Consider the following 13,112-nt stretch of genomic DNA (forward strand, 5'->3'; position numbering starts at 1 on the left):
GTCCTTATCTTAACAGGAAATGTTGATGCCATTAGTAACCATTATAAAAAGACAAAGCCTATTCTCGAGGCATTGTGTCCGCTATATTATCGCATCCTCTCTCGTTATTGCCCATTCAGCGCGCTGCGTTTAATTTCAAACGTTAGAAGCACTAAAAATTGTGATTTTTCGGTCTGCCGGTTTTCCACTGAGCGGGCCACGTGTATGAGCCAGGTAACCATCGTAGGCGCACGGTGGAGATGAAGCGATATGAGTTCATCACCTTTCTCTCCACACTGCGCCATCTGCAGGAAGGCCGCTACAAAATGTCCAAGTATAAACTTTAAAAAGCTGTTATAGTCGTATGCCTAGGAATGAGGGGGACTTTCTGCGGACGACAAATGACATACGATGACTTTGTCGTCTGTTTCGGATACAGCAGAGATGAAGAAAATACACCCTAGGGAGAAAACGGTCGGAGGCAATTATAGCTTCTATATAGTCCCCATACAATTGCATGATATTTTTTGTCACGTGACCTTGAAATTTAGTCTCCATCACTGGAAAATAGTTTCCAAACTCCGTATGAGCTACCGCACACTTAGTCCAGAAAGGGACAAATGGATGTGACAATGCATCTAGCTCCCTAAAGGACTAAATGCATTGTATATACATGCCTTTTTGCACCGCTTCCGGTTTGGTGCCAAAACTACATCCGGTTTCACAGCAAACACGCTCTGCGCCAATCACTGTGCCGATTGATATAGTTATCGCTTCTGATTTGAGGCGAGAGAGGGTCGTACACGCCTTTTTATGACAATTCAAATTGCCACGAAGAGGCGTACGCCTCCCATTTTCAACAAATCAGGAAAGTGAAAGATATAATTCTGCATGGTGGCTGGTTCCGAGCGTCCTTAGTCGCGGAAGGACCGGAAGTCTTCGTGGCACCGGAAGTTGTGGCGGGGGCTTGTTTATGTTTACCCGAGAACGCCATGACTCATGTGTAGTTTTCCCTTTCCTTCTTTTTTTTTCCACCTTCCTTTCCCTTCATTTCGGGAGGCGTACGCCTTTTTTGTGACACTTATGCTGTTCATAATTGTCACAAAAAGGCGTACGCCCCCCGTTTTCGACAAATCAGAGCAGATAACGATATCACTCGGGAATGTGGTTGGCTAGGAGCGTGCTATGCGGTGAAGTTCATTTTTAATACTGTATAGCACGTTCTTAGCCAACCACCATCCCGAAATGCACCTTTCTGTCCCCTAATTGGTTGAAAACGGGATACGTACGCCTTTTTATGACACGTAGCGGTTACGTTAATTGTCATACAAAGACGTACGCTTCTTCCCGTTTTCAACAAATCAGGAGTACTAACGCAGTACCATTTTGTGCAATCGTTGGCCTTCACCGTGCTATGCGGTGAAGTTCTGTTCGAAGATGCGTGTAGGAAGAGTGTAGGTGGTAACTACAGGAGTTACCACCTTTTCACACCTTTTTTTTCTTCTTAGAGTACACTGAGAAAGGGTACTATATGGGCCCACACCAACGAGGACTCCCTCCCCATCCTTCCACGTCAGAAGCACAAAGGTTCTCCCCCACACAGTGGTATATGCATGAAGACGCATCCAGAATGCATGACATGAGGCAAACGATCCTCCAATCAAAGCAGCATCAGTGACGGGAGTGCGCAGCTGCGCGACTCCTCACACGGGTAGAGGAAGCGCCTCACGCGGCAGGTGGCATCCGCAGCTACCGACGTGCTTCGCCCCTAATCGATGACACACACGCTGGGTTCCCCCCACCCTTCCTATGCAGGACAGCGGGGGTTGCACTAACTTATGCCACGACGTATTAAGCCTCTTCTGGGTGACAACTCATACGGGCAAACACGATGCAATTGCGCGCGACAGTATAGCGACGTCTATGGGCTGCGGTTTATACCTTGGCGTGACCGATTGTTTACGTGCGGGGGACCCATTTAAAGGGGGACCATTTACACAGAAGCCGCGCAGCATGACGGGCCGCGAAGCAGCACAAACAGATCGTTACCACGGTATCGAACAGTCCGCCCTCACAGACCTTTATATGCGCTGCGGGCCGAACAGATTGTACTCGGTAACAATTTTCAGAATGACGACTTAACACCTCCAATTCGGCAAAAAGTAATGATATCGATGAAAAATAATCTTCGACAAGAACGTGCAAAGTCGGGATTTCTAATACAGGCAACCGTGCATTCTTCGTTCAAGGGTGGGGTGGGGGGGATATATTTATGAGAACAAAGAAGAAAAAAAATGGGGGAAAGGTCAGCCGAACGGGACGTCGGCTTGCTATTCCGCATAAAAAAGAAAAATGAATGAAAATAAAAAATAGTTAGGAAAGGGGAACAGACAGACAAACATGCTGTTCCCATTCGCTGTCACATCCTTCTCACTCACTCATCCGTTCACACACGAAGCAGAGCGAACGCGAACGAGAATTAGCCGAGCCGAGCTCCATTCAGAGACGACACAAGAACATGACCCTCAAAAGAAACAATGGAGACCTCCCCTTTTTACCCCTTTCTTTTTTTTTAATGGCGAATGTATTACATAATTGCAACGTGCCTATAGGGTTGAGCTCGCAACGTCGGAAGCGAACATGAGTTACGTTATCAACTTATCATATATCCGCGAATACTCGTTTGGTCGCAAAAATAACCCTCGCTTGTCCGGCAGAAAACTGCGAATGTTACAGTGCTGTGATGACTCCTGCAAGACACCGTAGGCCCTTTTCGCTTCCACCCGTGAATATATACGTGGAAAGTACGTAAGTACACTCTTAAAAATGAACTTCACCGCATAGCACGCTCCTAGCCAACCACCATCTCGAATGATATCGTTGTCTGCCCCGGTTTGTTGAAAATGGGAGGCGTACGCCTTTTTTGTGACACTTATGCTGTTCATAATTGTCACACACACAAACACACACACACACAAAAGGCGTACGCCTCCCGTTTTCAACAAATCGGAGCAGATAACGATATCATTCGAGATGATGGTTGGCGTAGAGCGTGCTATGCGGTGAAGTTCATTTCTAGGAGTGTACGTACACTCCAAAATAATAATGCCATAGTATTGCCTTCGGGTTCCTAACGTATCAACAATAAATAAATAAATAGAAGCTGAACTTCACCGCATAGCACCCTCCGCGCCAACCATTGCAACGGATGAAAGGGTTCTCGTTTCTGAATCAAACAGAGAGGAAGGCGTACGCCCTGTTTTGTGTCTATTATCATGTATCCAAATTGACACAAAATGGCGTACGCCCCCCCCCCCCTCTCTCTCCGAATCAGAAGTGATAACCCTATCATTCGTGGCAATGGTTGGCGTAGAGCGTGTTATGCGGTGAAGTTCATTTCTAAGAGTGTACGTAGGACAACTGCGAAGGCTGGCGCGATGCGACAGTTCAGGCGCACAATACGAATACAATGCACTGACATACCGTGCGAACCGGTCCTTGTCCTGCATGGCGTCGTCATCCATCCTAGTGTACTTGGGACCTTGACTGTCGTCCTCATCAGAGCTGGAAGAAAGACAGAGCGTAATCAGTCATTTCTTACGCCAGATGCCGCATTCAAAGCAGGTGGACCTGCATAGCTGCATACACACGTCGCGACATCCAGACAGCACGTACATTTCATGTCCTTATCGGACTTTCCTGGGAACCTAGTCAAGTCGCTCCACTGCAGTCTCATTCTAACTGTCATTTCAGAAATTTTACTACCTGATTGAAAGCGAAAGAAGCACACATATTTGCTAAATGTCTGCATTCGAGGCTTCTTCATTCCTCGTTATTTTCTTTGCGTGCATTTAAAAGCGACAAGTCGCGTTCTGAGTTTATGTATTTCATGCCTGAGTGGCTTGGCATGAGCGCTACGCCAAGAGGGACGACATGGTTTTTCGCAGCCCAAATATATGTTCGTTTATATATTTCTAAGTCACTCTTGATTGCATTGGATTCGCGCGAAGTTTGCATCTGGGTCAATTCCATAAAAAATATTTATACACTCTAAAAACTTTCTTTTTCTTTTTCACGTCCATTGAACGGGTGACCACTGCTGCAGTGTGGCATCGATCGGACTGTCTGAAGACTAACTCCAAGTTCTTTACTGACATCGAGCCATCGCCCTCGGTGTATCAGTCGGTACGGTGTTACACTCTTAAAAATGAACTTCACCGCAAAGCACGCTCCTAGTCAACTACCGTCCCTAAAGACAATGTTCTCTCTCCGTTTATTTGATGAAAACGGGGGGCGTACGCCATTTTTGTGGCAATTATGAACTGCATAATGCCACAAAAATGGCGTACGCCCCCCGTTTTCATCAAATCAAGAGAGAGAACGTTTTATAACAACAGGCTCCCGGCCAATCACCACTCAGAATGATATCGATCTGTGTGTTGAAAATGCGAGATGTACGCTCTTTTGTGACATTTGCACTGGTATGATAACTGGTACTGGTTTGTACTGGTATGGTATGATACTCGTCACAAAAGGGGGGGCAATGTCCTATCCGGCTCGCCGTTGTTGGCCACACTGAAGATAATAGACGACTTCAAAAAATCCCAGAATGCTTAGCGCCGCTTTGAATTGTGGGAGCTTACTAATACGAAAGAAACGGGTGGCCTCCAAACGGTTTCGATTTCTCCCCTATATCGGTCCATTGTCCACGACGTGTCAAGGTCAGCGAAAGCGAAACGTGAAGCATTATTCTTTGCTCCCCCACTCAGTAAGCGCCCATGATGCAATGCGTGCGCAAGGACCACTGGAATTTTTTTGAAATCGTCTATTGTCACAAAAAGGCGTATGCCCGGCGCTTCTTACAAATTAGGGGCGACAACGGTATAATTATGCCAATGGATGGCCTTCATGTTATGCCATGTGGTGAGTACTGTTCAACATGACAAGCAAACTGGGCAAGTTGCGGGGTCGAACCCCGTCACCATCTGTCCAGTCTTGGTATTCCGTTGGTTTTCTCCAGACGCTTCAGGCAAATGTCCACACAATGCACACTCAAAAAAAAAAAAAGAAGAAGAAGAAGCTTCACCGCATAGCATGCTCTGCGCCAACCACTGCCGCGTATGATATCGCTTCTGATTCGAGGTCAGATTCGGGGGCGTACGCCTTTTTTGTGTCAATTTAGATACACGATAATTGACACAAAAGGGGCGTACGCCTTCCTCGCTGAAAGGGCTCGCCGTTGTCAGCCTCACAGAGGTGGGCTACGTCACGCCTGACGCCCTGGGAATGAACTTCGCCACATAGCACGCTCCTAGTCAATCATCATCCAGAGTGACATCGTTCTCTCCCCTGATATGTTGAAAACGCGAGGCGTACACCTTTTTGCGACACTTATGCAGAAATGTTAATTGCCACAAAAGGGCGTACGCTTCGCGCTTACGGCAAATCAAGAGCGATAACGATATCATTCTGCGCAATGGTTGGACTTGAGCGTGCTATACGGTGAAGTTCTGTTTTTTAGAGTGCACCATGAAATCGGTCAAGGAAGTCTCCGTTACCCACCACCAAAACAGCCAACATTTATTCAACAAGCAAACCAAATTGACAAGAAAGAACGTCTGCTCGAAATTTGACGCCTGCCGAGCAACGAACAATTCAGATACTCTCCCCCACTTGAACCCGACTTTCATACCGTCGACTTCGATCGAGCAGGCAACCCAACATTATCCTCTCTGTGTCGGTCAACAAAGCCGATCTTCCATAGCAATCAAGGATTGTGCGCTCAGCAAAAATAAGCATGCCAAAAGGAATCACCGCATGACGAATCACCTCTGCGGATACATGGATTTCCCCCGCGTTCCCACGCTCCACCGTACCACCAAGAAGGGGGGGGGGGGGGGGGGGGTCCCAATTACATAGGCGCAGGTAGCGGATCCTGTAACGAGCGTGTATGCAATGGCAGCTTCCGATTGGCTGGGCCCGCGGGGCGTGCCCCATATTGCGTCACGTGGTCGACCTTCGGCCGGTAGAAATTTTCACGAAGTCGTCGTCTGCAAAGATCCGCCGGGTTTGTTGCATGTGTGCTTCTGTTATTTATTGTTTCGTTCTTTTTTTCTTCTTTCTTTTCTATACAGCATAAAACAGGTCGGAGACTCGTTTCTTCAGGATGAGGGAGGGTGGCAGGCAGGAGCAGCTGCTAAAAAGCAAAGGCGGAAGCCAAGATAACACCTGCCTGCTTTGTTCTGCCAACGAGCCAAGCTTCTGTGATGTTGTGGCCAAACAACTCTCACTGATGTCCGAGCTTTCTGGCCTTTTCCCTGCGGTTGTATCCCGCGTTGTCACGACACGCATTTCGTTCGACGTGTACGAACCGTGTACACAGCGCGATACTCAGATGAGTTATCGTCACACGCGTATTTCGTGCCGCTGCCGCAAACCAACATCTTCGAGGATTTTAGAAAGCGCTGAACTCTTTTTTTCAAACGACCATATCTAACACTCTCAAAACATAACTTCACCGCGTAAAACGTTCCTATAGCCAATCATCAACCCGAATTACATAGTTCTCACCCGTGATTTCTTGCGTACGGCTTTTTGTGACACTCATGCGTTTATTTATTATACCTTAGGGCCCCCAAATGGCATTACATAAAGGGAGAGTAAAACAAACCGTGCGTACACTCCTAGCCAACCATAATCTCCCTTTATCTTCCCTGATTTTCTGAAAACGGGAGGCGTACGCCTTTTTTTGACAATTATGAACAGCATAAGTGTCACAAAATAGGCTCCGCCCCACGTTTTCAACGGACACAAACATTGTCATTTCAGGGACACGAACGTTGTCATTCGGAATGATGGTTGGCTAGGCGCATGCCATGTGGTGAAACTCATTTTTAAGAGTGTATATATAGCACTAATAACTCAGCATATCAAAAACGAAATATACGGAAACAAGACGAAAGGGGCAAAAGTACAAACTGCAAAAGCACTCTGATAACAGACAGTAGCAGCATACACATTCCATGGAATGATGACACATCTGAAAATTCAGCTACAAAATATGAAGACGGTATACGGAAAGAAGAAATACGGCAGACGTCGAAAAACCAGACAGCGACAGCATTTGAACCATCACGCACCTCTCTTGATTGCCGGTCAAGTGCCCCATACCAATTAGGCCACGCTGGCATCTGCTCTCCGACGATACTTGCAGAGAAGCCTCATTCAACTAACGCGACACACACACTCTCCTACATACTCACACATACACATACTATACTCATACGCACACATACATACGACACAAGTACGAGGCAGCGGCATGTGGTGAACACGAAGTTACTCTTCTGAGGCTGGAACAGACAAACAGAACGCGAGCCTTGAACCGGACAGAATCTGATAATGTGACAACAGAGGATGGTAAACAATTCCACGCAGATATTGCACGGGGGATATAGTGGAATTCAAGAAGCTTGACGTACGCACTTTAGGACAGACGACCTGACAAGAGTGCTGTATTATATACACGGATTAGACGGCGTGAAGGAGGAACCACACTCTAACAAAAAAAAAAAAAAAGGGTGTGTGAAAAGGTTGTAACTTCTATAGTTACCACTTAGGTCAACATAGCGTCAGATAACTGGTGTAAAAGGGTGGTAAAATCAATTATCATATATCCAAATTGCTACAAAAAGGCGTACGCTCCCCTCGCTCACCGAATCAGAAGCGGTAACGCTATCACTCGTACACTCCTAGAAATGAACTTCACCGCATAGCACGCTCCTAGCCAACCATCATCTCGAATGATATCGTCATCTACCCTGATTTGTTGAAAACGGGAGGCGTACGCCTCTGTGTGACGCTTATGCTGTTCATAATTGTCACAAAAAGGCGTACGCCTCCCGTTTTCAACAAATCAGGGCAGATGACGATATCATTCGACAGGAGCTAGGAGCGTGCTGTGCGGTGAAGTTCATTTTTTAAGAGTGTAGGAGCGTATACTTTCATGTAACCCTGCATCATTCCCCTTCCGACTACACTCTTAAAAATGATCTTCACCGCATAGCACGCTCCTAGCCAACCGTCATCTCGAATGATATCGTTATCTAACATGATTTGTTGAAAACGGGGGGCGTACGCCTTTTCTGTGACAATTACGAACGGCATAAGTGTCACACAAAAGGCGTACGCCTCCCGTTTTCAACAAATCAGGGCAGATAACGATATCATTCGAGATGATGGTTGGCTAGTAGCGTGCTATGCGGTGAAGTTCATTTTTAAGAGTGTACTTCGCACAACGACATCCGAAAGCGCGAAGACATTGCAAGAAAACAGGGCTTCTTTTTTCTCGTCTCGCATTCTTCTAACGCAGATGGACAACGACAAAGCAGCAGACGTATAATGTGCCACCGTGGGAAGGCTACGCACCGCTGACACGGGCTTTGCCCAGGGCGGACGGGCATCCCCTGGATCAGACCGCTCCGCGATTCCGGGATCATCCACCGTCGGCGCCGAGGAGTCGTGACTCACGAGCGGGCATCAAGAAGGGGATCCGCAGCTACCGAAGGGATGCGGCTTCTCTCGGCGTGCGAAACTGTCGTCGACGAGACGAGACGTGAACCGAATGCTCGGTCAGCGGATGAGAACGCGCGTTGTTGCTTCGAGTCAAACAGCGAGGCTTTATGCATTCGACACGCTACCTGACTTCCTGACTGGATAAAAAGGGGGCTTTTGATAGCGTGAATCAGGGACAAAGCGAATAAGTGGGAGGTAAATAACAGTCTTTATGTCTACGCTTAGGCCTCGTGTCGGTAGTACAGCGAATAGTACACACATCTTGCTATAGAGGGCTGCACTGGTGACTGGAGACCGGATATTTTTGTCAACCACGTGTTCACGGCTACTTTGACTGATCTGAGGCACTCATGGGGGCGTGCTCCCAGTAAAAACTCGCGTGAAAAAGACAAAGAAAGAAAGAAAGAAAGATGAACACGGACGCAATGTCTTCGCGGCGAGACCAAACTCCCGCAAGATGGACATCCCCAAAGATTTCTGTGGGAACCTCTACTGTCATGATGTTCAGCCAAGGATATACAGACATACAGATATTCCTGTATCCGTAATTCATGTGGGTAAGCAAGCAGAGTGTAACACATAGAGTGTATATAGCAACCTTTCACGTAATTCTTGCTTGGTAAAAGTGCTTTGCTCACGTTAGAATATAGGAGTATGGTGCACCCCTACAGCGCCAGGAGTAGCAGGACTCCTGATACAGCGTAGAAGCGCTTTTTGACATCTATAAGTCTCTGTCGTTTAGGAGATAGCGCTCTTAGCTCTACACTCTAAGAGAGAGAGAGAGAGAAAAAAGAGTCAAATGGGGGTAATTGCAGTTTCTAGGCCCCTTGACTGGAATTACTCCCTATTTTAGTCCCCTAACCCCGACATTTACTCCCCAGCACTGCAGATTGTCACTGAACTTCGCAAATGGTCTTCCGAATGCAACACTCAACATAAATATGTGCTCTTGGTCAATTTGATGGCATAATGCCGTATGCTCAGCCAACTTAGAAATTTTCCACCTCCACAGAGTGTATAGGGCTTCTTTCTTCGCAAATTGTGCCCTATATGTAAGTCGCAAGATCTTATATCACTCGATATATCACGATAGACGGTTTGATTCGAAGCGTGAAATGCAGTCTCCACTCTCTGATATTCATTTACTCCCGAAAGGGACTATTTTTTGGGCAAAGCATTTAGCCCCCCAAAAGAGTAAAATTAGTCCTTTTTTTTTCTTAGAGTGCACGCAACGGCGAGACGCCATCGTTGTGTTACCAGTAAAGCCACGACGAAAGTGCACATAGTACACCCTCATACGGCTATACACCCGCAGTCGTCATCGGCAGGTCTTGCGGCCAGAAAGAATTCAATTGCGAACAGTAGTGGGACATCGCTACCATCATCATTATCGACCTGTAGGCGAAAAGGGGCGTGCCGAGGGAACCAAAAAGTGCTACAAAGGCAGCAGCTGCTGGTCAAACACGCTTGCAACATCGCGTGCGTGGACGAGGCGCGCGCGCGCTGCTGTATTGCGCATGCGCGTGGGTGAGACCACACGCGGGTACACCTGCACTAGTTCCCAGAGATCTCCCACCTTTACGGTTCAAGAAGTGATTGAAGGAAGACCATTGTCTTCACATAGCCTGCGGTCGTATTCGCTGCGAGATCGACCTACAGGGGGCGGCACTGTCACCTTTCTAGGGTGGATAACACGCCGGCCGATGTTCGGAGTTGATGGTTATTTTCCGTAATTCTTGCGTGTATTCACAGGAGGATCACTTGTGTCGCGATGGTACGATACTGTTCGCTTCTCCAATGCTCCACCTACTGCAATGAACGCGGAATAAACGTGTACTATGAGCGGACAACGCGAGGAAGCTATCCACATTACGGTAGTTCATCGTTTCTCCGCAGCGCGCCGACACCGTTCGATCTGGACGCGAATAGACGCGTTCGCCAGTATTTGAAAAAACTCGATGTTTATATACACTGGAAGCGAAGTACAAATGTACGTGTCGTACTATCGTCTATCACTCTTAAAACAGAATTATTTTACCACATACACGCTCACAGTCAACCACCATCCCTGAATGACATCATCCTTCCCCACGATTTGTTGAAAAGGGGGAGGAGTACGCCTTTTTGTGACAATCATGCCGTTATGCCAACTGTCACAAAAAGGTGCACGCCGCGTGCTTTTGCACAAATCAGGAATAATATAACGGCATCATTCTGTGCGCTATAAAAACAGAACTTCACCGCATAGCACGCTGTGCCCAAACCATTGCCTCGGATGAAGTGTGAGAGGAGGCCTACGCCTTTTTGTAGAAATTATAGTGTGTCCAAATTGTCAGAAGAAGGCGCACGCCCCCGCTCTCTCTTCGAATCAGAAGCGATAACCCTATCACACGTGATATTTGCAATCGTTGGGGCACAGCGTGCTATGCGGTGATGGCCAACCTTTGTACAAGATGATATACCTTTATCTCTGTTGGTTTGTCGAAAGTGCGGGGCGTACGCCTTTTTGTCATAATTAATATAACTGCATAAGTGTCACAAAAAGGCACGCGCCTCCTGTTTTCAACAAAAACATCGAGTCTCCCATCGTCCGGTATTTGGAGTGATCAGCATCTCGCCTACACTCTTAAAAATGAACTTCACCTCATAGCACGCTCCTAGCCAACCATCATCTCAAGTGATATCGTTATTTGACCTGATTTGTTGAAAATGGGAGGCGTACGCCTTTTTTGTGACAATTATGAACAGCATAAGTGTCACAGAAAAGGCGCACGCCTCCCGTTTTCAGCAAATCAGGGCAGATACCGATATCATTCGAGATGATGGTTGGCTAAGAGCGTGCTATGCGGTGAAGTTCATTTTTAAGAGTGTATACAAGAACTACACACAATGGAGCCATCCACACTCTTAAAAATGAACTTCACCGCATAGCATGCTCTGCGCCAATCATAATCTCGAATGATATCGTTATCTCTCCTGATTCGTTGAAAACAGGAGGCGTACGCCTTTTCTGTGACACTTATGCTGTTCATAATTGTCACAAAAAAGGCGTACGCCTCCTGTTTTCAACAAATCAGGTCAAATAACGATATCACTTGAGATGATGGTTGGCTAGGAGCGTGCTATGAGGTGAAGTTCATTTTTAAGAGTGCAAGGCCCGGAAGCACGGAAGGGAATTGGTAACGCGCTCCGTTTCGAATGTTATCGGCAAATAAACCTGCACCTCAGCAGCGGCCTGTCGTATAGTGTTACGTTGTTTTTTAGTCCGTGTACGCACCGCAATCCTGCGACTGTAAGTGACGATTACACGTGGACAGATGTTGAGAGAACAGCATGTAGCCGCGGGAGACAGGTGGTGTTCCGTCCGGGGTCAACTTTGGATGGAACTCTGTCCACATCTGTCTGGAATAGCCACGGGAAAGTCAGCGGAAAGACTCAGACAGCACGGCCTGTAGCGGGATTCCATCCCTGCTCCTCTGACAGCACTCCGCTGATATGTCCCGCAGTTATAGGGTTGCCACCAGGCCGGTATTATACCGGCACGGCCGGTTATTTGCTCGCTCTGCTGGTTGCCGGTAGGAAGGTGATACCGGCAACCTCTTGCCGGTATTTGCGGCTCAAGACCTTTCATAGGGGCTTTTCCTATCAACATTCCAGTTCAGCTTGAATAAATCTGGAGCACAGACCCAACTCCGCGCAGTCACTAGTTGTTTCATTATTATTATTATTATTATTATTATTATTATTACACACAGGAACACGTTTCCTTGTATTGTCTTGAGCTCCACTTCCCTTTCCCTTTCACTACGAAAAGTGGCAACCCTACACTCTTAAAAATGAACTTCACCGCATAGCACGCTCCTAGCCAACCATCATCTCAGATGATACCGTTATCTTCCCTGATTTGCTGAAAACGGGAGGCGTACGCCTTTTTTGTGACAATTATGAACAGCATAAGTGTCACAAAAAGGCGTACGCCTCCGGTTTTCAGCAAATCAGGGCAGATAACGATATCATTCGAGATAATGGTTGGCTTGGAGGGTGCTATGCGGTGAAGTTCATTTTTAAGAGTGTACCCGCAGTGCAAATGCATTACCTGCCCATATCAGCGATTCACATAGAACACAGTTCGCTCTATAGGATGGCCAAATGACAGCAAGCCGGCTCTTTGCCTGGCTAACCTTTCCTTTCTTTTTTTTTCTTAATAAACATATCCCCCCCCCCCCCCAAATGGCAGTGCTCCAGGAAAGTCTAGGAGAACTTCAATATTCGCTGGACAGCCAAATAATTTTCAATTGTCAATCATAATAAAACGCGCAATAGTCCCCAGGTGGCGCCAGCGTATTTTTGCCTCGACACGAGACATAATGGGAAAAGTATCCCGATTCCCGGACAGCATGTTCGGGAATCGGGTTTTTGGGTAGCATACCCAAGGTGTGGAGTCCATCGCCAATATTATCGTTGTATCGTTATTCGTTTAACGCATGGGCAAGCCTTTAAGTGTGATCAGACGTATGCTGTTCTGCGTGATAGTGCCTTGGGAACCGTACAAAAAATAT

At 47.1% G+C, this 13,112-nt stretch overlaps 1 protein-coding gene across 3 annotated transcripts in view; it reads right to left on the bottom strand.

Annotated features, from left to right (window-relative positions):
* Window positions 1–13,112, bottom strand: part of LOC135369799 (aryl hydrocarbon receptor nuclear translocator homolog) — a 76,828-nt gene that overhangs the window by 31,084 nt on the left and 32,632 nt on the right. For all 3 annotated transcript variants that reach the window (XM_064603330.1, XM_064603329.1, XM_064603331.1), the window contains one exon: window positions 3,463–3,543. In XM_064603330.1, coding sequence (XP_064459400.1) covers window positions 3,463–3,543 — 81 coding nt within the window. The remainder of the gene's footprint in view (window positions 1–3,462; window positions 3,544–13,112) is intronic.

This window comes from Ornithodoros turicata, chromosome 10, assembly GCF_037126465.1.
Source record: "Ornithodoros turicata isolate Travis chromosome 10, ASM3712646v1, whole genome shotgun sequence".
Lineage (NCBI taxonomy): Eukaryota > Metazoa > Arthropoda > Arachnida > Ixodida > Argasidae > Ornithodoros > Ornithodoros turicata.